General features: G+C 40.1%; 2 protein-coding genes across 4 annotated transcripts in view; both read right to left on the bottom strand.

Annotated features, from left to right (window-relative positions):
* MTUS1 (microtubule associated scaffold protein 1) overlaps nt 1-8195 on the bottom strand; it is a 130229-nt gene extending 122034 nt beyond the window's left edge. For 2 of the 3 annotated variants that reach the window (XM_061993523.1, XM_061993525.1), the window contains exon 1: nt 7879-7952. The gene's annotated coding sequence lies outside the window, so the exon portion shown is untranslated. Of the gene's footprint in view, nt 1-7878; nt 7953-8165 lie in introns of those variants that run through there. The other variant, XM_061993524.1, reaches the window with a different exon arrangement.
* An 11561-nt stretch (nt 8196-19756) lies between these two features.
* The window catches only part of FGL1 (fibrinogen like 1), a 38629-nt gene continuing 32203 nt past the window's right edge, over nt 19757-26182 (bottom strand). Inside the window, exon 11 of the mRNA XM_061993889.1 lies at nt 19757-25391. Within this exon, the coding sequence (XP_061849873.1) occupies nt 25232-25391 (160 nt within the window). The 3' untranslated portion in view covers nt 19757-25231. The remainder of the gene's footprint in view (nt 25392-26182) is intronic.

Raw genomic sequence — 26182 nt, 5'->3', positions numbered from 1 at the left:
AAGAAAAGAAAAAAAAAAAAAAAAGGACAGAAGAAGAGCCACTAAGTAACACAGTAATAGTAATGGTTTGAATGCAACCACACATGCAAAACCAAAGCTGATAAGCCTCTCAGATGGAATCATGAAGTCCTTCACATTCAAAGGTGGACAAAGCACCACCTAGTTCAAACCAACTTACCTACCAAAAAAATACCCAAACAGAACAGTAACACCCATAGCAAACTGTACTGAGCCTTTCACCAAGAACTGTATATTGGCATTAAAGAAAACAGGAGGCTCTCAAGTACATCAAATGCAATTGTCTGATCTCTGCAAAACATTTCCTAACGAGACAGATTAAAACCCAATCATATGAGGAGGTAACTTCAGTGCTAATTTCTTAGACTAGCTGACCAAGCACAGTATTTCAGCCTCATGCTGTGCGCAACGTGTACTCCAAACAACCAAGACAGAAGATCACTAACAAAAGTTTTGGTTTACATTCCACAAAGTGAAAACCCTCATAATTGCTACAAGAATTAGTAGTTCAAACCACTTGTCCTTTCAGCCTAGTGGGTTTTGGTTTTATTTGAGCTTTAGTGTGTTTAATTGTCATCTCCTCCACCAACACAAGCCAGTTAAAGAGATCTGGGCCAACAAATCGAGATGGAACACTTTATTTTTTTAATCACATTTAATTACTGGGAAAAACATAAACTGATATAAGTGACAGAAGAGACCTCAATAGAAGCTGTGTTACCTTAAAACCATGACATTTGGAGTTGCTAATCCCAGAGAACACTATTCAAGTATGAAGAGAACCAGTGCAAATCAGCATAAAGTTTAACAAGTATCTAAATAAAGCCTATTAATGAAGATGTCAGGAAAGCTCACGCTTTGTGACAGGTGAAACTCTTCTTTTGATGAAGTTTTATCTTCAAGTGACACCACGTTACATGATGTGATAGTCTAAACAGCACTGCCTGTGGCAGAAAGGAGTGTTAAATGTCTTTCAATCCAGATTTCAAATTATTCTTCAATTTTTCTCAAAAGAACATCACAGAAACTTGAGAACATGATAGCACTCTGACACTGTTAAAGATAGTTTTACATTGATTCACCATTCCCTAGTTACTTCCAAACGTTCACAGAAAATGAGTTTGCAATAACTTTTCAGCTGAGCAAGTTAAAGGACAAGATAGACATGAGAAAACTACCAGTACAGAATACTGCAGTTACAGACAAGTGACACAGAACTCAAGACATCAAAATTAACAAAATAAGCATTAAAAAAGTGCAACGACAAACCCAAAGTGAAAAGTATGTCCACTGTTGACAATTTCCAATCAATCCTTTATACTTCTCTGAACTGGAAGCCCAATTTACAAGTTAAAGTCAGCTATATACGTAGCTTTTGCTCTATACATCGTAACTTCTACTGACCACCACCTTGCATGGGTTAACAGAACTTCTGAATCTTTAGGTAAATCTTGCACAGACAGACTTCCAAATCCACATGTAAATATGACACCTCTGCAGGATGACTATTTATTAGGCTATTTGTACTTACATCCAAAAAGCAGTCTTCCAGTTTCTCACCCATAAACCACTAAAAAAAGTCAAATGTAATGCTAGTGTCTCTCAGAAAACTTGTACATAACTTTCACCAAGTTAAAAGCAATTCTAAGGACATTTAACACGTTGCAGATTCAACTGTATGAAAGGATAAGCAGGTCAAAAGAGAAGCAACTAATTTCAAAGGAAGCATATGAGAATTTCTCACAGCAGGTGACAACATTCAAAGAACCGCACATACCTATAGGCAGAACTGCAATCTATTGTAGCTCCGAGGTGCAAGAAAAGAGATAGCGCCCTGCATAGCAAGAGGATGAATCATCTGATCAGTGTAATTTTACAAGCAACAGCCACCACCAACTTACTTCAGACCAATTTCCTTGAAGGTCTCTTCGCATTTTATCTGAAAGAGTGTAGTATCAAACCCCAAAACTGGGTACAACTGCCAACTGACTTCTGTATCATCCCTTGCCTATAATCCTGTAAATGGCTCATCAGTCAAAGTTATTCTTTCTCTGAAAATAACTTTGTAGACTATCCAAAATGGGTTACAGAATCTCCATCCAGAGAGATTTTCAAGACTCAGTTCCTGCCATGGGTGAACTGCTGACTATATCAGCAGTAGACCTAATTTGATCTGGAGGTTAGAAAAAGTGACTCCCAAAGGTACTTCACAGACAATTGATAACTGTGTATACTGCAGCATTTTCAAAGAAAACTGCAGACTCAAAGACTTGATTTAAACATAAGAAAAACTATTTCACCGTGAGAGTGACGGAGTGGTGGAACAGGCTATGAATATCAGTGATGTGACTTTAAAAGGGAAGCTAAGAAGTGATTTCAGAATACTTTCATAGAATCATAGAAAGGTAGGGGTTGGAAGGGACCTTTAGAGATTATCTAGTCCAACCCCCCTGCAGAAGCAGGTCCACCTAGATCAGGAAGCATAGGAACATGTCCAGGCACGTCTTGAAGACCTCCAAGGAAGGAGACTCCACAACCCCTCTGGGCAGCCTGTGCCACTGCTCCCTCACCCTCACAGTGAAATAGTTTTTTCTTATGTTTAAGTGGAACTTTTGGTGTTTCAGCTTCATCCCATTACCCCTTGTCCTGTTGCTAGCTACTATAGAAAAGAGGGATGTCCAAACCTCCTGACACTCATCCTTTAGATATTTGTAAATGTTAATAAGATCACCCCTCAGTCTCCTCTTCTCCAGACTAAACAGCCCCAGGTCCTACAGTCTTTCCTCGTATGAAAGATGTTCTATATACCCTTGATCATCTTGGTGGCCCTGTGCTGGACTCTGTCCAGCACTTCCCTGTCCCTCTTGAGCTGAGGAGCCCAGACCTGGACACAGGACTCCAGATGAGGCCTCACCAGGGCAGAGTTAGAGGGGAGCAGAACCTCCCTCGACCTGCTGGCCACACTCTTCTTGATGCATCCCAGGATGCCATTGGCCTTCTTGGCCACGAGGGCACATTGCTGGCTCATGGTTAGTTTATTATCAACCAGCACTCCTACCTCTCTCTCTGCAGAACTACTCTCCAGCAGGTTAATCCCCAGCCTGTACCAGTGCATGGGGTTGTTCCTTCCCAGATGCAGGACTCTGCACTTGTCCTTGTTGAACCTCATGAGGTTCCTCTCTGCCCAGCTCTCAAGCCAGTCGAGATCCCGCTGAATGGCAGCACAGCCTTCTGGGGAATCAGCCAGTCCTCCCAGTTTGGTGTCATCAGTGATATTCTCAGTGATGTCCAAAGACAGGACAAGGGGCAATGAGTATAAGCTGGAACATAAGAGGTTCCAAAGAAACACAAAGAATTTCTTCACTGTGAAGGTGATGGGGCACTAGATCAGGCTGCCCAGATGGGTTGTTGAGTCTCCTTCTCCCGGGACATTCAAAATCCATCTGAACAAGTTTCTGTATGACCTACTCTAGGAGGTCCTGCTCTGGCAGGGGGGTTGGACTAGATGATCTCTCGAAGTCCCTTCTAACCTTTAAGATTCTGTGATTCAAATATCTCTAGCAACCACAGTAAATGAAATATTTCACTACTCCTAAAACGTTTGAATTGGATATTGAGAGCAAGCATCCCAAACTTTGTCCAAGAACTGATGACTGTGGTAGAGTAGGCATGAACAGGATGTGTCCTATGTATATGCCAGTGTCCACAGCATCTTCCATTTATACCTCCAGTTTAAAAGTGGTCTTTCACCATAGTCTTAAAATACAACTCTTACCTTTAGCTTTCTCAAGTAAGAGTACATCACATTTATCTCACTAAGAGTATGTAGGTAAAACACCAAGCAAAATAAAAACGGTACACTGTGTTTACTGTGAGGAAGAGCACACAAACTGTAACTGATGTACAAGTTGGCAGCCTTTCTTGTTTCACAGCAGTTGATTTATCAGCCTACACTCTTTACCACACCTCTATCAGACTGCCGTTTTGCATACACATCCTTTCTTTTCAAACCTTCCTGGAACAATGGTGCAGCTAAATATCTTCAGATTATTTTAGGCCCATCTCAAGAGGTTTGCTGTACAGCTGATGACCACCATCACTGAACAGAAAGACAGCTACCACACATATATTCAGCAGGTCCTGCAGGTTGGACCACTTCATCAAAACTCAATGTGGGTTACAAAATCTTGACTCCTGCTGCTTTCAGTGCACTAGTTTCATTTCCCTGCAGGATTCTCATGTAAATGTGAATACACATATGCAATATTAAATGAAAAAAATGAGCTACTGTCCATTTTTATTGGATATTTAAGAATGCAAAAATACTTGTGAAATCTGTTTAAGATTGCTGAGAGTATGTTGGAAAAATCACATTTAGATTTCATCAAACTGGAAGAGCAAAAAGAAATTTTATGATCAAGTCAAACAAAATGACAATCATAGGGGAACCACCTAAAGAGGACTGACAAGGGAGGCTGGAGAGTTGATAGAAACCATGTGATGCACAGACTGGATCATAATCATCCACTCACAGCAGCTTTGGCTCTTCCTGGTGCAAAAACTAAACATAATATTAAGTGAAGGAGTTCAAGCCACAGAACTTAAATGGAAAAGTGTAATTTTTCATAACGGATTCATGCAGCTCATCCAAGGAAAGGAAAAGGTAATGAAATAAAACTGGAGTTAATATACATGCTAGGAATAGGGGGGAAAAAGGAAAAAAATCATACTGTTCAGAGAAAAATTAAGTCTTGACATTACTTTTTGTACTGGAAAAAGCCCACTACTGTTGAAAACTAAGGCTCATAATCAAAATGTTTTGTCACTTACAGGATACAGAAAATTATGAAACAGCATTACTTTTTTCTTCAAGTAATAAAGTTTACCTCGACCTAGCCAATGCAGTCTATGGAATAACCTCTGTGCAACAGATGAAGCAGGAAAGCAGAAAGCAACTGACAGTGTAACTACTGAGTCTAAAAACACATTCACACATCAGGGAAAGGAAAAAACTCCACCAAGTGCTCCCTGAAAAAGAATGAGGCTATTATCTTTCTCACTAATGTTTGCTTTAAAAAATGTACAACAGCCAGTTACGCTTCACAAACACTGAGGAAGTACTGACTTTTGTTTCCACTTCTACAAGAAACCAAGGAAAGCAGAATAAAGAGCTTGCCTAGCTTTAACTCCAAACTACTACACAGACTGAGCATCCCACAAACTCGCCAAGTTATCCTCTAAACTCATAGGATAAAACCAATTTTTAAAGGGCTTGATTTCCCTAATTAAATTCAATAAAGACAACAAAGCGACCTAAGGACATCAGGGCAGGCAATCACTTCAGCAGCTTCTGCTGGATCGTACCACATGTGGCACTTTCACTCATATAGGTCCCTCTCAACATCAAACAACCATAATATAGCAGTGACACACTTCAGCATGGATATGTAACATACTATATTGATATACATAATGCATAATTTATAAAATATGCACACATACACAAAACATAGGTATACTTTGATTTTTATATACATATATAAAGTCAGTCCCACATTTCCAGCTGGCTAATCTGTACTCCATAATCTCTGCTGCAACTCTTAAGTAATTATTTTGTTAGATGGTTGAGTTCATTAGCTACCTGACATGTTACATCTCAGCACAATGCTAAATCCTACAGGTTCAAAAAAAACCCAACCTCTCCTTATAGTTTAGGTTTTTTGGAACAGTCCATCTCTGTGCAAGAATCTTGGCTCTTCCTAGCACAAAAAAAAGAAATCTACTTCTTCCATTCCTGGTTGCAGACAGAAGTTTAAAACCACAATATGCAAAAGCTAGAAACAGGAGACCCAAATGCATTTAGAGTGTCATTATGCTGTTAAATCTTGACTTTGTCAAGATTTTTTTATTTGCACTTTACACTGCATTTTCACACACATAATCTTACAGTTGAAATCAATACTCAAGAAGTGATTTAAGTAAAATACATGAGAACCAGGCAGTTATGGATCCAGCAACAACACTTGTTATTTACTGGTTCCAGAAAGCTCAAAAAAAGATCCCGTAACACCAGTTTTGAGGTGCCAGCTAGTAAAACTTCAACATTTGTTCAAATATGTTCTAGAATCTCTACACAGAGACTCATGTTCACCCTGGACGGAAAATGGTGTTAGGTAACGTTTTAGCATCAGAGTTATGAGATTACTATCGTCACTATTTTAACCACAGTTCTGAAGTAGACTGCTCTCAGCCAGAGATCAGAACTCTGCAATAGTTTAAAAGTGACTGTATGAATTTTAATTACAGCCTTGTTACCACATGTACAATTATGTCGTATAAAAGCAGAGCTCAAAAAGCAACCTACTGCTCACCCACGATAATTAGCACTAGGAGAGGTAAACTGGCTCCAGTGGCTGGTATGGAGTCACGTGAGCCAGCCGCTACAGCACATCTCTCTAGTTCCACAGGAGCATGGTGCATGTCATGAGGAATAAATAATTTTTAATAGCTCTCTTATTTAGTAATCCAGGCAGCAAACTACATCACATAGGTCACCATCCATTCTAAATATCTCAGTGATATAAATCAGGCAGGTTGAAGCTTTTCTGCTCCCAAAAAAATAAGGTTCATTATATTAAAAGCTTATCTTTTCTCATTTTAGAGGTAGAAGCATTACTGTGTGTTGAGTTCATTTGGAAAAAGGAGAAGGAAGAAAATTATTAACCATGACTATCTATTCCATCCTGCAGGTATCACCTGATTTGTTAGTATTATAATGTCAAATATTGTTAACGACTTATAGACCTTTACCAACCTTACAATGTGTGAGCAATTACGACTTATTTTGCCTGCCTAGGTGAAAGTCATGAACCTGCCACAAGGGGAGACTTCATCTTTCAAATAACCTCCTTGGCATCGGGTTTCACCAGCTGTACTATCCACCACAGCACTGCCATAAAACAAGAAAAAACCCTACCGAGGCACAGCTTTAGTCCTGGTAGCAGACCATCACAGCCATGTCTGAAGTAAGAACCTATGTATGCCTAACATGAACCTGATGCTTCTCTAGTTTGGGTGATTCCTTCAATCATGAAGCCGCGGGGAGGGCAAGCAGGGCCTGCTTTGTTTTGAGAGACTGTTTGCTGGGGCTTTTTTAACTGTCTGCACTCTTGCTTTGGCCTTGGAACAATGATATCAGGTTTAAACTCAGCGTCCTTTACAAACGCTGTTTCTCCTCTCCTTGCCAACCTTGCACAGTATAAATAGCAGCAGGCGGAGGAGTGAGCATTGAAGATATTCTTTCAAACTCTCATGAGTATTAGCGCCCTTATAGAGGGCCAGAACAGCTTGGGCGCACGGCAGCAAACTACCACATTTTAAACATTTCAAACACGATGTCAGCATTCAATGAGCAAAGAAAAACCTAAACCAGCAACGCACTGTTTCCATACCTTTAAATATTAAATAATAAAAACAACCTCAAACACACAACTAAGGCACCCCTGAAGTTTCGACTCCTCGGCCCAAAGAAGCAGCCCCCCAGAGTGGACCTGGCTGCAGCGGCACCTGCACCCCTCAGCGCGGCTGGGGCCCGGGGCCACACCGCGCCGGGGCACGCGGGAGCGCGGCAGGCCGTTAATCGCCACAACGAAACGAGAAAAGCAAGCAGGAGCAGCACCGAGCGGCGGCCGGCCCCGGCTGGCAGTGACCCACTTCCCCGGCCACGCATCTCAGCACCCGGGCAGACCCGGCTCCGCGCCCCTCCCGCGCCGTTACCCGCCGCCCCCGTGCACGGTCCCAGGGAGCTCGAGTTGGGGTACCGGGGCGGAGAGGGAGAAACTCTAAGAAGTGAGTACTTACGCCGGCGCTTCCACGCCGCCTCTCACTTGTACTGTGTTGCACAGGAGAGAAAACTGCGTGCAACCTCCGTGCCGCGCAGCGGACGCCCTCGCCGCCGGACCCGCAGCCCCCGCCGCGGCCCCAGCCGCGCCGCCCCGCGCGTACCCAACCCGCCCGCTCCCCGCGAGCGCCGGGGCGGCCACAGCTCCGGGCTGCGTCTCACCAGCGGCTCCGCGCCGCCTCCTGTGCCGCGTCGACCCGGGCTGTGCCGTCCCGAGCGACGCCCCGCAACCGCGCTCCGACCGCACCTGCCCCACGGCGGGCCCCGCACTCCGCTCTCCTCACCTGGCGCCGGGCCGCGGGACCGAGCCGCCCCTGGGCGGTGCTTTTGTCGGCGGGGGCTGCCGCCTGCTCGGGGCGGGGGGGAGCAGGCCGGGCAGCAGCGTGCGGTGAGGGAGGCGCAGGTAGCCGAGCGGGGCAACTGGGTCAGCGACTAAAAATACCGTGCGGGAGTGGAGGATCGCGCCGCGGCGCCCGGGGAGGCTGTGGCCCGTGTGGGGGTAGCCTGCGGTGCCGATGCCTTCCCCGGCGGAGCGGAACCCGGCCTGCGCGGTCTCTCGCCGCGGCTGGGCAGGGGCAGGTGGTCACGGGCAGCCGGTGACCTCGCTCCAGCCAAGCACGGAGCGCTAGTTCAAAATCACAGCCGCCGCCGCCAAATCCTTTACTCGCTTTAATGTTTAAACCACGTGTGGCTTCATAGACAGTGCGCGTGGTGAGAAGTCTGGAGATCTCCCGTTGCTGGAGGGCCGGGCCCCGGGGTAAATCATCAGCCCAGGGGAGCGGCAGGTCAGGACGAGCCGCATTCCCCTGGCTGGGCCCTGGCCCGGCCATGCTCCCACACGCCCGGGGCCTCTGTGAGAGATGGCTGGCTGGCCCTGTCATGCCCGCTGCTGCCATTCTAAATGAGTGAGCCTGGAAAACGCGTGCCTTTCCTTCAGAGCAAGCTGAGAGCTGTCACGGATCTGAGGTAGCATCGTGGCACGCAGTGACATTGAGGCAATGCCCGGGTAACAACAATGACAACAAAGCCCAGGAGATTCTGACTTAATTTTCCTGACAGACCAATCTCTGCAATGCCAGATTTGCACTCTGCATGTATGGAAAATAGTTTACAAATGTGAACCACATACAAAGCATTTAGTAGTGACTGGCCCCAGCTTTAGCTCTGCCTTTTAGCACCCTGTCTGCAGTATTACTTGCTGCCACTTTGTGCTCAACGTACTGAAATTCAGTGGTAGTAAAGCCAATGCTTCCTTTCAGGATCTGCCTCCTGTGGGTTTCGGTGGGGAAGGCACATCTTGTGGCAGACTCTATGAATAGCTACTGGGGACTTGGCACTAAAGCAGTGCCTTCAGTTGGTGGTGCTGCTCATAACAGGAGGTTACTCATCTTTACCAAGGCTCAAAAAGAAACTTTTGTTTATATGATGTCTTCAGGAGGAGAAGCTTGCAAAATGTCACGGAGGTTGAAGATGCATATTTGGCCTATCTGGTGCACAAGGGCACAGGTGCCTCACTGTGCCAGTGTAGGAGTCTGTATGCAGGACAGATTTGGTGACTCCATAGGAAATGCTTTCTTAACATCAAGCTAATTCCTTGACCTTCTCCTCCACCCTCTGCTACTATATACAGTTCCTGGCTATTTATATATGTGATTAATATGACTCAGAATTAAACATGCCAGGAAGACACTGAATCTTTCAACCTAATAATTAAAAACACAATATAGTGTGATTGCTTTGTTTCATCACCACATGAAAGAGAATTATTTATATTTTTGTGGTTAGCTTAGTAGTAATAAACAAAATATTTTATTCCATGACAAGCAATCTTGCCCATCTTTATGGGCTTCATCCAAAGTGTGCAGGAGCCAACAGTGCTATGCCTGGGCTTTCAGTTAGCACATGGCCATAAATCTAGTGAGCTGGATTAGAGCAAGAGCGCTTTCAGGCTACAAGACTGAGCATTGTACAAGGCTTGGACACCCTGAGAGGGACTAATGCCGATTTTTGGTGAGGTTTTATGCAGTGCTCCAGACCTGGGGAGGCAAACCCTTCAGCAGCACAGCTGAAGCATCCTGGCATGAATCTACTGCTGTGACTGAACATGTGGAGCGAGGGACACTGTGAGATTTTTGTGGTGTCATTAGATTACTGCTCATGTGAAACTGAGTGATAGACAGTTGACACAGCCAGCCTTTTAGCAAAGTTCACAGGCATTGCTCCAACTGTATATATCAAGACTAATCTCAATTACAACTTAAAAATGCCTCTGTCTGTCCCTGTTGGGATGGTCTGAAAAGTACCGACTGATGGCTACAGCTGAAAGTTTGTCACGTTTATCTTCATCCCATCAAAGATCACAATTCATTCCATGTTCACTGCAACCATTCCACTCTGAAGGCACTTATATTTTTCATGGTTTTGTTGTTTGTCCAGTCCTTTCATACAGCAGTAATAAAGGGGGAAAAAAAATTTAAAAACCAGAGACTTGAATAATGAGGAAATTAAGGAACAGTTGCACTGTCATTTCTTTAAAATCTTCCCACCTGGGAAGATGGTATTCAGGTTGATCGTGGTAGTTGAAATGACTACATGGTGGGAAACTTTGTCAAATCTCATCAAGGAGGATTTCAAAGTGGAAAAGGGCTCTCAATGCAAGGAAGGAGAAGGAACTAGAGAGGCCACAGAGGTCTGTGTAATTTACATTTTTGTATCATTTGCTCTTTCAAGTTCTTTTCCTGGGATTCTAATCAAAAGCTGTCAGAAAACAGTTGTGATCAAAACCTTGTGACAGCCCTTTCTTCTCTTGCTAAGTAGCCATGAAATTACTTTTGCTTGTCTACCTTTTTTAATCTCTTCACCTCTTCTGGTCCATGCATTTTGAGTATCATAAACGTAGATGAAGATAGCAGGATCACATCACTTAATGTTGAAAAAAAGGGAAAGAAAAAAAGAAGAAAGGCAAAAAGCCCCCTTACATGAGAGAAAGAAATAGAAGTCAAAGGATGACAAGGGGGAAGGTAATCAAGACCATAAAGGAATAAAGCATGGGAAAGAACTGGACAGACAGGAGCAAGGAGTGACTATCACAATAGGTGGCATAAGAGAAGAAATGGAGTAACACATTTTATATTTTTTGCTTCTTGTCACTACGAGTTTGTCAGGAGTAGGCTCCACAAATGCCTCTTCTGAAGGGGCTGAAATCTATCTTGAGATGGCTGTAGGTCTGTCTTTAATAATAGATATGATTGCAGCAAGTAAATAATTTGAAATAATACAAGGTAATTTGAGTATCAATAGCAGTAAAAATGCAGCAGCACAGGATGGCCAAGTTTGCGTCCTGTTGGTCTCCAGGGTAATAGATGCTTTTGAATAGAGTATCAGGGAATTCACTCAGTTTCTGCTCCTGACTGCTAATGGTTGCTTCCGTACTTTAATATTTTATGATAATCAGCTAGAAAAGCAGTCTTGTAACAGGGATGGAAATTCAAATTTCCCAGCCCCAGCAGCCTTAATTGTTGCATTGCAAAGTGATGCCTTGCTTCCCTGGCCTTGCAATCAACATGGATTAGTTTGTGCAGAATAACAGCCTTTCAGCAGGTGAAATGAAAGGCATTCCTCCCAGCTAGCCTCTGGCCTGGTGACAAAGGGAATTTCCTGGGAAATGCCAGATAGGGATGCAGTGTTGTCCTCAGGTCTCTCCAGGTCTAAGCTCTACCTGTTTAGCTGTTGTGAGAACCTCTCTCCTTCCTCCTGTCACTTTTGAAAGCTGCCAAAGTCTAAATGTGGACCCTGCTCCAACATAACTCAATTAGATGCAAAGAGGGTTGTGGCTGTGGTGTCAGTAATTAGTAACTCAGGTGCTTCTCACATTTGCTGTTACAGATTTTTATGCAAGATACTGGTGTCTGGTGTGGTGGGCACTTGAGGTGGGGGCTCTTGGCTAGGAAGCTGGTGCTGGAACTTGGGGGTTGTAGCTTTTACCACTGCAACAGCTTGGTCTGTGGTAGACTGACACTCTGTGATAGCCTTGTCTTGGCTGTATTTGGGAAAACACCATGTTGTGGGTTTGTTCATGTTATACAGCAGTGTCTTCATGGTTAATTCTGTGCATAGTGAGGCTGATTTCTGTCAGATAAAATTACAGCAGGCGGAGGTTCATGTACTCTTGTGATTATTTTTTAATTTTTCCGAGGTGGGGAGAGGGCCAGTGGAGACATGCAATGAATGCTGATACATGCATTTAATATCTTTGGCAAGTAGTAAGTACTGTTGCCCTTTGTTTGCTTATGCAGACTGCATTTAAAGTACTGCATAATCTAACACAAACCTTTCAGGAGGCCAGTGCCAATTTTGGTTGGAGAAAAATATAGCACCACAACTGAAAGTCTTTATTATCTTCTAAGGCTCAATTACTAATGAATATTCTTTCATTTTTGTTACCACACATTTCACATTCATATGACTTCTGCCCAAGGTCTATTTGACTAAAATTGTCTAATTCCTGCCTTGACAACATCGTGATGATATATGCTAGAGAAAAATCATTAGTAGTCCTGCTGAAAATGTTGAAAGTGGCTTTGGATGGTAATTTGGACTCGATCTTGTAATTTTACTTACAATGGCTACAAGTAAAATTTATCTAATAATCACTGGTATTTCTCCACAGTTCAGAAGAAAATCAGACAGACTGTATCACCACAAAAAAATATTAGTCAACATATCACAGATGTCTACACTAAATTAACTGCATTTTGGGGATTTTAATACGCTTATCACTAAAACAAGTTTCAGTCCTCTACTTACAAGGAGCACTGGTGGAGAACTGGAAAATGCTCTTAGCACTTTAACCATTAGACTAACTGTAGTTCACTCGATTCCCTAATGTAATAAAACTCTTTCTTTCATGGGCGATTATCTGATAAACCCTTATATTGTATGCATTATCAATTATTTATTCCTTCCATTATTTTTAAATGCACATTAAAGAATTGGCTTATGGTTTCTATCAGAGTTCATAAGAACAACTGTTCAAAAACATTTGGAAGCCTTTTCTTGTGGCAAGTAAAGCAATAAGGGAAACTGTAAGATTCATCTTCTGTGCAGTTCAGGTACTAGTTTAACCATTTTATCCCTATTAATATTTTGAGAATTCTAGATAGGAGAGTTTTTTCCCTTCCCAATATTAGTGATTGAGAATTTGTGTATTATTCTTCTATACTATTGTAATTTCTATTTTTTTGCAGTTAAGAGGGAAAAAAAAAAAGAACTAATTTTGCCCACTTCTTTAGTATCATTTCAGTGAGCTTACATAGCCATACGCAGAATGGCAACTTTAATGTCCTGCACCTACAGTTGTTACCCCTTGGTGTTTCCCACATTATGCTGCTTCCTAAGCAAACATACTTTCACATAAGCAGATTTATGCAAAAATACCAAATATGGCTAGTTGTCTGCTCTGTGAAGGAAAAATAAGGAGATTGTAGAGTGAACGTGAGGGCCTAGAAAAGTTGTCTTTAAACCAGTATTTTCAATCCACGTGAGTACAATTGAGAATTGAATTGCCTTTCTCAAGGCAATAGGGGAAGGATATTACAGCATGGGAGATGGGTAAACTTTAAAATAGTATACTGGCTGCTAGGAAAGGTTAAATCAGACATCATGTGAAGATGATTGAGGGATTCCTATGTTGCCACAGTGTGAAGATTTTCAGTCAAACCTGCCCACTTCTGAAGAGAATAGTGGTGGTCTGCCTGGATATCAGTAAATGACTGAACAGAAAGAAAATATAGAGTCTTGGTTTTCAGTCGTGCTGAACTGAAGCTGATGTTTAAATAACCACCAGGGCACTGATTTAATGAATGACTTTGTCAGAGGAAAGACAGAGACCTGTCACAAAAAAGTACCTAGAGATACCATCTGCATCTCTTTGCAGGTGAGGCCATTTGATGTGAGAAAGAGGCAATGGTTGTCAACAAATTTCTGCACACCCTATAGCAAATCTGAGAAACTGGAGGAGTTCTCCAAACAAGATGCTGGCAGAAGAGTCACAGAAGCTGGAGAAGTGAGGGAGATAATGTAGCTATTAGAGACAGTGAACACAGAATGGAGACTTTCAGTCCTGAGTGCAAGATGAAAAGCAGCCAGCACCACACTGGGGTTTTTTTTTCTCTATTACTGACCATTTCTTTGCTGCTTTATTTTTTTCTTTAAAGGATAACACCTTTTCTTCTAAAAGTCCCCCTTAAGATCTTTCTGTTCAAGGAAGCACTGTGTGAAAGAAATGAAGGTGAAGATAAAATTCCAAAGAGACACTTGCACAGACCTATCTGAAAGTGTTGCTTGCGAGGAAAAGGGTGCCTCTGAGCCTTCAGCTCTATAAACAGTGGTTAACAGAGGAAGAATTATTGGCACTGAGATTTAAGGGAAATTAATAGAAGGAAAAGGTTACACAGCCAGTTTCTTTTCCACTTTTCAGTGGTTTCATCACTAGCTCACTATAATGTTTTGGAAATAAAATCTTGCAGAAGTAAAACCAATTCCATTCTTACCTGTAGCAGTTCAGCTGTTCAAGTGGTGCTGAATGCTTCTGTGATTGCTTCTTGCTTCCATGACTTTTCTGTGAGTAGGGAGCAAATAAATTGGATTGCTATTGCAGCACCTCCCTGATGCAAGGCTTGGGTGTGAGATTAAGCTAGCAGGATTTATCATTATTTGCACAGTGGTAAATGTGGATATGGGGATGAATAGGGTCTTAGCCAGCAGCAAATGCATGGTGATGTGACCTGTTCAGACAGGAGAGAAGGCTAAGTTAAATTGCACACGGTTTGCCTATAGCAAGTACAAAGTAATATATGCTGACAACTTCTGCAGATCGGCTGATGTATAGTAAGTTAATAGCTGCCAACTTCACGGTGCTTCAGATATTACAAGGCAATGTAATGTAGTATACCGCATGGTTCTTAGGTGGTAAGACTCTATCAGTAATGGGGTTTTTCTGGTCTTTCAATAGGCCCCTCTGGGTTTGAGATCTCTGTGTATGTGAATGAGTGTTGCATTAGACACATAGCACCTTAGTATTGCAAGTGATGTCAATGTTTGTACTGGCAGGAGTAATCCTGTTTAGAAGTAGGCATGGTGTATGTAATGGGACAGAAACAACAGGCAAATGGGACTAATTGTTATAGAGGTAGTAGGTACTAAATAGAAATTTGCATCAAAAAATAGAGGAGAAAAGCTTCAAACTGATTCTATGTGGCAACAAGATGTCCCCATCTGAGCCTTACTGAGATAGGATGGAACAAGACAATGCTGTGATGAAGCTGTGCTGCACCAGCCTATGGCAGGATTTAGCAATGACTGCTCAGAAGAGAACTGCTAAAGGCAAAAAGTCAGATAACTGGAGAATGAAATCTTTTCCTTTTCTGTCTCCATCCTCTTTAATAGGGAGAGATGAATTCCAACATTAATAAAGGGACAACATGGGCTTTTGATTTGGTGATTGAAACTGAATGCTCTTCTGTATGTGTGAGAGGTTACTGAATGGACAATAAGAGACTGGGAGAAAACAAGAAAACACAGAACAGGCCCCTTTTCTGTGTGTGATTTTTAAAGAAATGTTATGCATTGCACGGGAGCAAGAAAATGAATATAAATTTAGAATACTTTCCCTACTGGGTGGTAAGAAGCCAAAGGGTAGAAGATGCAAATTCACATTTCACATATGAAATTCAAAGTGAAAATAATACAGTGGGGGGAAAAAAATATCAAATTTTCTTATTTGCACTTCATGTGTTTTCAGTCCATGTTTTCCACTGCAGCACTGATTACTTAAAGGTCTTACATGAACTCATGTCTGAACAGCTCTTTCTTCTCCTTAGAACAGGTCTGATGTATTATTTTTGCTCCTCCAGTACTTGTTCTAAGTGACCAAAGAAACTTTGCTGGAGAAAAGAACCTCACAAGTTAACTGCAGCAGCCTGGAAGATTGTTGTTCTTGGCATAGTTTTAATGGCTTTATATAAGGCCTTATATAAGGAAATTTAGTCCTATCTACTGGAGTTTACAAATTGGAGAAGATTACTGTAGAATCAAGTGCATCTAAAATAAGAACATTATTTTCTTGGAAAATTGAAAGTAAATGAGAATGGTCACAGATGTATTATGTGTCTACAGCACTCTTCAGCTGGGATGCAGCTGGATTTATCTATAAAATTATGTGGTATTGATATTTCATACTGTAAAGACATTGCAAACATATGTAGTCATTAATAAACCAGATAAATTTTTAATTAATATTTTAGATGTGTTATTTTTGGCCATTGTGCAGTCTTAAGAATTAATTTGAATTTTAATGAATTGTAACAAAAAAGAAAAAGCCAAACATAAAGCTACAAAGTCATTAATAGTAACATTAGGCAATCTGTTTCATTCTTTGTTTTCACTTCAGATCCTTTTTCTGACAGGCAACTAGTCCTGGATAGTAGGAGGAAAAGTTAAATTGGAGTAGGAAAAAACATGCTAGTTTCTTCATTGCTAGCTACTTGTTTTCTCTTCACTGAACTTAAGGCTAGCATGTAGATAAGCCACCAAGATGCAATGTTGGAATATTTTGAAGGCAGAAGTCAGTTTATTTGCACAAGGGATTATGAAAACATGTATGTTTTCCATTGTGAAAAGCTTCTGAGTCAGAGCTGGAATGTGCAGTGGAAGCGTACTCATCCCTGCTGTCCCACGCGGCGCCCTCCTTAACCACAATCTCTTGCTCAGCCTCCTATTAGTGGGCATTTGTCAGTTTTTATAATTTTCCATAGCCTGGAATGCAAACTGTAGTAACAAATATCATTTTCCAAGCCCTTATGTATTGCTAGAATTCTCCAAGGAATCCTTGCATGCCTTTTTTCCCTGACTTCATGCATATCACAGGAAACTGAAATACCATGCTGTGCACATTGGCTTGTACTTATGGATTTAATTTGCCTTTACGATGAGCAGCTTGCAGGGTGTTTAAAATGGATGTTACAGGCAGTGCTGTTACTAAGAGTTTCCGATCCTGTCTCTGTATGTGAATATTGATATAATCAATGGTGGTGCCAACTACAGCTGATTACGGCCTGCTCTTCAGCACTGCTGTCTCTGTGGAAGCTGAAGCTGCAGACTTCCTTAATTAATCATGCCAGTCTAGAAACTGAAGACATTAAGGGCTAAGTATGGTGTAGCCTTCTGCTATAGTCAGCCCTTCTTTCTTTTAAATACACAGCTTGGATGTAAGCTAGCAAAGGTAATCTTTCAGGGAGAACTCTGAGCATTTGAAATATACCCTGAAATACTTCCGCAGTACATCTCTCCCAGAGACTGAATTCAGCACTGTGGAAAAATGCTTCTGAAACTGAGCTATTCTGTTAACTTAAACCAGTATGCAGACAATGCACAAAACCCTTAACCTATCTTCCTATGTTGCACATAGTTTAGGAATTGCTGTTAGTAAGGTTTTATCCAAGTGAAAAGCCTGAAGATTCCCAATTATAGACAGGAATCAGACAGAACTAGTAGCCTAGGCTAGAAAGAAATAGTAGTGCTTGAATTACATGTTTCTTGGGGAGACTTCAAAGTGCTCTGTTAAATGGTTAAACCATGTTTCTCTCATACATGAGGAAGGTATCAAAGAGTTCAGTGACTTGCTACGTGATACAGAGAAAATCAGAGGTGATGGGAAAAATGTTCCTTCTCACTCTTGCATCTATGAATCCTAGGTTTTATTTCCTGAACTGAAAATGCATACCTTTGGGTTTTATTCTTCTTCGTATTAAGAAAGTGAAATGTCTGAGTCAGAAGGGTTCCAGATTTTTCCTACTTGCAAAATCTGCATCCCAGAGAAGGGATTTTAGTTTTGGTCACTTGTTCTCTTCCCACTGTGACTGGGCTCCTTGACGGGAAAACAGGCAGTAAAATAAGCAGTACTGCAGCACTTTTTTCTTTTAGAGAATAATACAGGCTTTGCTTAAAATATGTATTTTTATCGTACCATCAACGAAACACATTTGTAGCTGAAGGCTTATGTCACAACATTTCCAAGAAGCAGTCTGCTGAAACTCTCTTTTTAATGAATAAGCATAAATACACCCCAATGAATGCTTTCTCTGGTATCACAACAGAATTGATTGCATTTAAATTAGCGGGTCAGCAAGAAAGGACAGTGGAACATTTTATTAGCAGCTGACTTCTCTCAAGTCTCATTTTACATTTTTGGTTCCAGCACTATTCAACTGAAAGGAGATACTGTAGGTTAAAAAGAAAAAATAAAAAAAGGTGAATAATAGAGACAAGGCAGCTGCCTGGCATCAGCTTCCACTGTGTTCTTCAAAAATATGTGTCCTCACTGATATGAAGAACTGTAATCGAGGCATGTTTCCTTGTGAAACAGGTAGTCTTTTGTATTCTCTGGTAAAGAGCTTTTCATGAGCAAAATCTATGATATGGAGTTCAGGGTTTTTTTAATCCATCTTAGATTGAAGAGGCTGCCTATCAAGTAAGAAACAAAGGTAGATATCCATATAAATGATATTTCACCTGCTGAAATCATTATGGTAGTGCTGTTCTCTAGCGAAGTCCATGTTTTCCCTACAGTCACTTTGTGACGTACCAGAAGACCCCAAAAGTGGATTCTGTAATACCATTATTATTTCTGTCAGGAACTCTTCCTGTGTTGGACAGCCTGGTGCTCATTCCTCATCTTCAGTGTTCTAGTGTTTGAAAAGCTCCAGGATGTCTTCATTTCTCTTGAATTTTGGTGTTGAGGGTTAATTAGTGTACAAATGACATTGTGAGGCCCATATATAGAATTTATAGCCTGTTACCACATGCATCAACAAGGAAGCCTGAGATGTCATGGTCAATCTCTTTCTTACTGTCTAGCTCTAGCTCTCCACAGCTCTAGCTGGACGTAAGTGCAGATGATTTTGTTTTTCTACTAACATGGAAGAAGGTTTTTGATTATTAGCATATGATTAATTGCAGAACACGTATAGACTTAGAGGACTACACTCCCTAAGGAATGCTGTATAGATTATGGTTTATATCTTTTTAATGAGAACGTAGTACAATAAAAGAAAGTGTTGTTAAAGTTTTGTTTTCTTTGGGATACAGTGTAAATGATCTGATTGAGGAGCAGATGACAGGCCTAATTCATCCCCAGTGTAACTTCACTGGACTGAGTTGATTTGCATGATACAAATTCTCTTCATTCTTTCAGCGATGTGAAAAAAAAAGAAGCAGTTGAGAATTAAATAGCCAGGAAGGTGTCAACTTACTATCTTATACATTAAATTTTTAGGCCAGGTTTAGAGGCTCAAGTGCTTTTAGTTTAACATTGAAAAGTTAAAGAGAAATATAAAGTAGAATTTAAAGTTATTGACATGAATTGCAAATATTAATGGCTTTTATTTTTCAAGTTGTGTAAACATAATAGGGAGCCTTTCCTTTCCTTCAGTACTCTAGAACTTCTTGCCTAGGAATTTTAGGTTAAGAGTGACTTATATTCTTCCAGATGGGTGTGTTTTTTTAGGTTTTTCTGTACTGAGTCAGAGGGGAAGTGAAAGCAACTCAGAAGCTGTTAAGCCCCTTGTTAGGAAGGGTCAATAAGGGGAACAGATGAGAAACGTGCTGAGATCTTTAATTAAGCATACTGCATTACAGAAGTAGAGAGGATCCAGTGACAGAACTGGAACGATTTGAATTAGCATTACTTCGAATACCTCCATGAGATATTTAAAATTCAAATTTTAAAATTCAAAGTTACTAGAAAATAAGAAAGAGGAGATGCATTAGAATCATTAAAATCTCCTTTGTCACATGATACAATGTTTGTACATCTTGCAAGTTTTAATAATTCAAACATAGATAAGAGCCTACAGAGTGAGACTTACAAGACTTTCTAGCTGTTACATGCAACATAAATTTTACATTTACTGAGTACCACATGAATAACTCACTGATTTTGGGGAGGGGACTCTTCCTAGATGGGTGTAGGACATCTTGGCAGGAGATGGATTTCCTGCTCACCCTGCAGTGAAATCACTCTGGCACAACCACTTCATCCCGTTGGTGTGACAAGTATTCACAAAATCTCAGTTTCCCGATCACGAGAGACATCCAAATGCTTTATACTTGTGTTACGATATAAAGATGGGCCTCACTCCAGTTCCCTTGAATTTCAGGCTAGCTGAGATGTGAAAAATGGGAAGAGATCCCATCAGGGAAAAGCAGTACAGGAATCATAGCAGGAATACAGTAGTGCAGGTATGTTAGTTTGGTAGTGTTCAGAATTTGCACAGTTTTCCTTCTGTTTGCCAGTCAGCGGAAGATATAAACTACTGTTGCAATGCAAAGCTTTTTAAATTAAAGAGACCACAATTTAACTGCCTAAATATGCCATACCTCAAAATAATTAGATGCTGTAAATTTCCAGTGTTTAGGGAACCTTAGGAATTCATGTATGATTTCAATAGTGAGTTAAGGACTAAATTCATTTAAACATTTTTTTTACTTGTTTTCTGTCATTTAATAATTAACTTAATCAGGAGAAATGTTTGTACTACTTTACAAATATAGTATAGCCTAAGGAAATACATGTAGAGAGCACCATCTAGTGCAGTATGTCAATAACATAAAAGCCTTTTTGATCTTATGTCACTTTGTGTTTAGCTAACTTAATGTGAATGATGTTGCAGAAAGTGCCAGCCCAGTGGCTCATGTGACAATATAATTTTGCAGTTACATGAGAGACTACAGATTGAAAATTACTTGGGCACTTCTGCAAGGAAAACAAAACTGGATGCACTGAAATTCAGCTAATCATTTGTGAGAATCATATACTTTTAAGAGTAATCTGCTTATCTTCCTGCTCACAGTGTTAAGTGATATATTCATTACAATAATTCAATCTGTTTATAAACCAGGTTGGACACTGATTCTCACAGTAGATTTAGAGACCCAGCTGCCATTTCAGGTGCCTTAGGTACACCATTTCACTCCTCAGAGCCTTTGCTCAGCTTGTTCAGAAGCTCAGAGCTACCTAGGTTCCTTTAGCCAGGCATTCACAGGTATGCAAACCATGACTAATGGGCAGGATCAAAGACCTGATTGTCATTAAGAAGAGAAGAAGAAGAAAGGAGAGAAGCTTAGATTCCATAGGAGACAACTAAAAGAAACTTACAAGTTGCTGAGGAAAGGCAGGAAAAAGTGAGCTACTGGGGTTTGTTTGTTGGTTTTTTTTTTTGCAAAGGCTGTAGTTTGGTTTTTCTGAAAGCAAACATACATATAAATTTGCCCCCAAGGCTGTTTGTTATAGATGTCAAAATCATCTTTCTCAGGCAATCTATTTAGCATTAGGGTAGGATTAAGAGGAAATGTCTTAGTTAACTGAAGCTGTAGTGACGACAAGCTGGATTTTGGCCTGCACTAAACAAAGGTTAAGATGGCCATTAGATACTTAGAATCAATTATTTTTTAATTAACACTATGTAGTCAACAAAAAACTGAATTAAACACTATTACCTTGAAGTTTTACATTCCTTTTGAACAAACACTTAAACTAATAGAAAATGATAACTTTTCTCCCTCAGCATATTTTGCATATGGATTTTGACTGAATGCTTGAAACCTTGCCAATTTCCCAGTCCTTAGACCTACCCTGAGAAAACAGCAAACATATGCTCATATTCATTTCAGAGTACTTCTTGGTTTTGAAAAGCTCAGGTTTTTGCTTTCTAAGTTGAATCTTGCTATAGACAATTTGAAAAAGACAAGACTTAAACAGTGGAAATTTTTGAAATGTGATACAGAATACTTCCCTAGCATTTTTTTCTACTCTTTCTACCTCTTTCACAACTGCCAAAGAGAACCTACGACTGAAGAAAATAAAAAAGAGGGTGTAAAAAGCTGTACTTTTATTGTTTTTGAGCTAACGAGGAGAAAACTAAAGGAAAATTATAGAAATGTTCACAGACATGGCCAGCTCTGGTTCTGTTCCTCTTTCTGAATATACCATATAACACAGATAAGAAGTAACTTTGACAGAAAAAAATGTTATACTTAAAAACGGGGTTTGAGAATAAGGGTTTGGAGTAACAGTTTTGGGAATGGTGGGGATAGATAGGCTCTAGATAGTCAGAGCTGAAGAAGAAAGTTCCCACCGGGAAGTAGTAGGCCAGATTGCATTACCTCAACTCTGTCAATGCATACTAGAAATTACAGAGAAAACAAATGTTGTAGCATATAAGAAGGCTCTTTAACTGCTTGTTTAATTCATCCAGGCTTGTGGTATCCATTCTTTTAATCTCCAAAATGTTTAGCAAATGAAAGAAACCAGGAAAAGACAACTGAAAATAAAAAGGTGTTTCCTTAAACGAATATTACAAAACCAGGCATTTTTGATTACATGTTGCTGATAGCTATCATTATATTCTTTATTCAATCATGATTGACAAAACATTTCCCTTGTTATTTCCTTGATTATTCTTCTTCTGTTGGATTATATGAGTTGTATCAAATGGTATGCATTAATTTTAAGCTATTTGGGAGTTATTATGTTGTTCTGCCTAATGCCTGAACAAATAAACTGGCCTTTGTTCTGCATATTGTAAGAATAAATAAAGACCACCTTAGAACATGTTCGTACCTGTTGAGGAAATAAATTTATACAAACAGGCCAGGCCAAGCGAAGAATTCTTTTCCAAGCTGTGTTCTTTTCCAGTAACTATTTAAAAGGGTCTTTTGAAAATAAAAGGTGTGTTTATTTGAGAACAATTATATGACCATTTTGAATTATAACACTTCCACATGTTTTTCATGTGGCCAAAAAAATTTATTAGACATAGAAAGGCCATAGAAAGATGGTGGGAATTAAACACTGTAGAAAGATGTTTTTCAAACAGCTAGGATATCAGAGCACTTGTTCTGAAGAATATTCAATCCAACAAAACATACAAATGCATTTTAAGATGTACAAAGAAAGATTTGATCCTCCTTTGTTTGATAATTTCCAGTAAAGGAGTCAAATTTTACATCTGAATATGACAAAAGCACCCTAACTCTGCTGAAAGATTTCATTCGCATTCTCATTAAGAGGATAGATTTATGCTGCAGCAAACAAAAAAAATACTCTAGATTTATGAGAAAAATCTGTACACCTTGAGTCCTTTTTGTGTGCCAGAGATCCAGCTTTGCTGTACTTAAATGCTGTGTCTTTTACTTAAATTATGTAGAATATGATCTGTCTTGATACTTTCCAAATACATTAGGTGATCTTTCTGTTTTCCTATGAAAAACTAAGAGTGTTCTTACAATTTCTACCTGATGTCATCCATGGTTTTGCAAATAATTAAATCTTTCTCCTCTTAGAGTAGCAGAAGAATTAGAAAATCATGATGGGAAGTAGTGTACCTATTTTTAAACTGCTCCAAAACTTCCACCATGTAATTAAGACCCATACTTACAGACCTGCTCCTAGAATTACAGAAGAACTCACTTTAAATTCTGTAATAAAATTCAGTAAAAATACATATCACATGTTCTGGTTTAAAATTTTCCTTATATTTTTGAATGTTGAATGCTGAATATGTATATTTACACACATGCACATCCATCGGCTGGTATGCCTTCCTGTCAGATACAGAACTGAATTTGGTTTAAATGATTAAACCAGGTTCCAAATAAGCAGCTGTAGAGCTACTCACTGCTCCTCTCATGCAGACTAGAAGTCTCTAGCAGAGTATCTGTTGACACATCAAGAAAAAGATTGGATAATCTAGAATAGCTACTACCACAAAAAGGACAGAGGTCAAAACCTCTATACTGCACATTTTTACCAGCACCATTTTTACATAATGTTCTTTTTAATTGCCTGAACTCCGTTTTTTAATCTACTTAATTCTTTTTCTTGTTTTCCTGTAATCTGATTTATTTTACTGAGCGAGATTATTTCATACGAACCTCTCCTTCTTTTCCTCCCATTGGTCTACTCATTCTCTCTCGCTTATTCCATGCAATTCTTTCAAGGATTCTTGCCACACTTTTGGTTTTGGACAATGGGAATGGAAGGGAAAATGGCCATGCAAGGTGTTATCGTTCATCTGACCTGTATTCATATCAATGTAGTTACAATTGACTGTTAGATTACCAAAAGTTAGTTTTAATTATGTTAAGCTTGACTGAAATTGGTTATTAGGTTCAAAAACTATTTGGACAGAAGGAGAGAGATTGGTGGTCAAACCACATAAGCAAAATTATTTTAGGGAAGCAGGAAAATAAAAGTACTCAGGTTTGGCTTAGATCTATGTGCTTTTTATAATCTTCATTTGCATTGTCTCAGCAGAAATGAGTTCTGATTCATCAGACAGCTTTCTAGAGAACATTCCTATCTTCTCCATGGTGGCAAGGACCGATCAGCAATTCTTGTTACTGCTGGCTATTAGAATCTATTGTGCTAGGCACAAAAGCCAGGGGTGGGCAGAGTCTCTCTCACAATTCTTCTTGTACAAGAAAAATGTGGATCTGCATCTTGAGAAGAAGGAAACCACAGGGAGACAAGTCAGGGACATAGGAAAAGATGAACAGGCTCAGAAGCAGAACCACTTTGAAGTGACTGAACAGGGCATTTGAATTTGGAGAGCGGTGGAGACTAACAGGTACATAAAGAAAGACTTACAGAGTCAAGCACTAAGAACTTTTAAAATCCCAGATTTTAGCTGTACATGAAATATGGTTTCCTCTACACGTGCATTATAATAATTTATGTTCAAAGCAGAGCTCACATGGAAATTACTTGCACGTTTTGTTATTTAGCTTTTTAGTATACTCCAAATATCAATACAGTGAAGTCCCGGCTTTGTTACCAAACATTACCAAAACAGGAAAGGCGTAATGGTTACCAAGAACAGCATAATTACTGACCATCTAAAAATGTTGGATAGAAATAATGTGACTGGCCATAGAAATGCTTCAGCAACAAGAGACAATCCGCTTCTGTATTCTGGATTCAATTGATTCTAGCCTTCATCCCTTCTTTTCCTTCAGCTGCCTGGCCCATTCCTTATACTTTTAATGTAGGCTATATACACAACACAAGCAAAAAATAAAGCAGAAGAGTTTAAAGGCAACTCACTTCTAAAGACTTGAACCATTCCAAAGAATGGATGTTCCATCCATTGACCAACACCACTGTACACTTGTATTTAAGTACCTTTTTTGACCATTTGGTTTAATTTGGATTGATTTGCTAAAAGAACAAGTATATAAATCGTTTTACTAAAATATTTAAACGGTATTAGGTTCAAAGTCTGCTGGTCTGACCTTCATGACAACGGATTTCAGAGAATACCACCACCCATGCCAAGTGTACCACACAATGCCGTTGTCCGTCTTGGCGGCGTAGGGGCCTCTGTAGTACAAACCATTCAAGTTGGCAGAGTGACACCTGGTGGGAAAGAAAAGGAGAACACAATGAAGGCCTGCTGTCGAGAAGTGGCTAGTATCTGCCGTTTCTGCATGAACTGTGTTGATAGCAGTGCATCTGACAGCTGCAAAACTTTGCACTTGTGGACTTCTGTGTGCCCACACGATAACAGATTAATTAGGGCACAAGTGCTCTTAGCTTCTTTGAAATAAAAGTTCTTTTTTGTCCTTTCCACAAGTTTTATGACATTTCTAGCTCTCTGGGTTTTGCCTGCTCATCAGTTTCAGAGAAGAATTTTTCCAGAGTTGTTCAGGTCATGTGTGGCAGCAGGGCATAGACCAAGCAAAACTCTGGCCAAGAAATACTGTTCTGCTATTTCTTGTTCCAGAGTAGCCCCTCTTATATCTTGCTCTTACCCCTCATGGTGTTTCATATGATAAAACCTGAATACCACCATCAGTTTGCCTATTAGCTGTGAACTTCTGTTTACAATAGAGGAGATCTTGATAGCTAATTCAATGTATGTACACCAATTCACTGGATCATTGGAGCTGACATTTTATTTGACAATCTAGAGGTTTTAAAATTATTGTTCTTTAACACACTTAAGCAGAAATGATGTTACAGTTTATTAAATACGGTGGTTAAAACAAACAAACAAACAAAAAACCCCTACCAAAACCCAAAAGGCTTGAATAGGTGCCAGCACAACCTCTATACTCATTTGGTTTCTACAAGAAACAAGTTTAGATACTTATGTGACGAAATGAAGAGCAAAACAGTTGTTTCTCCTGCAGCATACTGCAATGAAT

Source organism: Colius striatus, chromosome 3 (genome assembly GCF_028858725.1).
Source record: "Colius striatus isolate bColStr4 chromosome 3, bColStr4.1.hap1, whole genome shotgun sequence".
Classification (NCBI taxonomy): Eukaryota; Metazoa; Chordata; class Aves; order Coliiformes; family Coliidae; genus Colius; species Colius striatus.
Note: the sequence above shows the minus strand (reverse complement) of the source record. Positions and strands in the feature narration are given on the sequence as shown.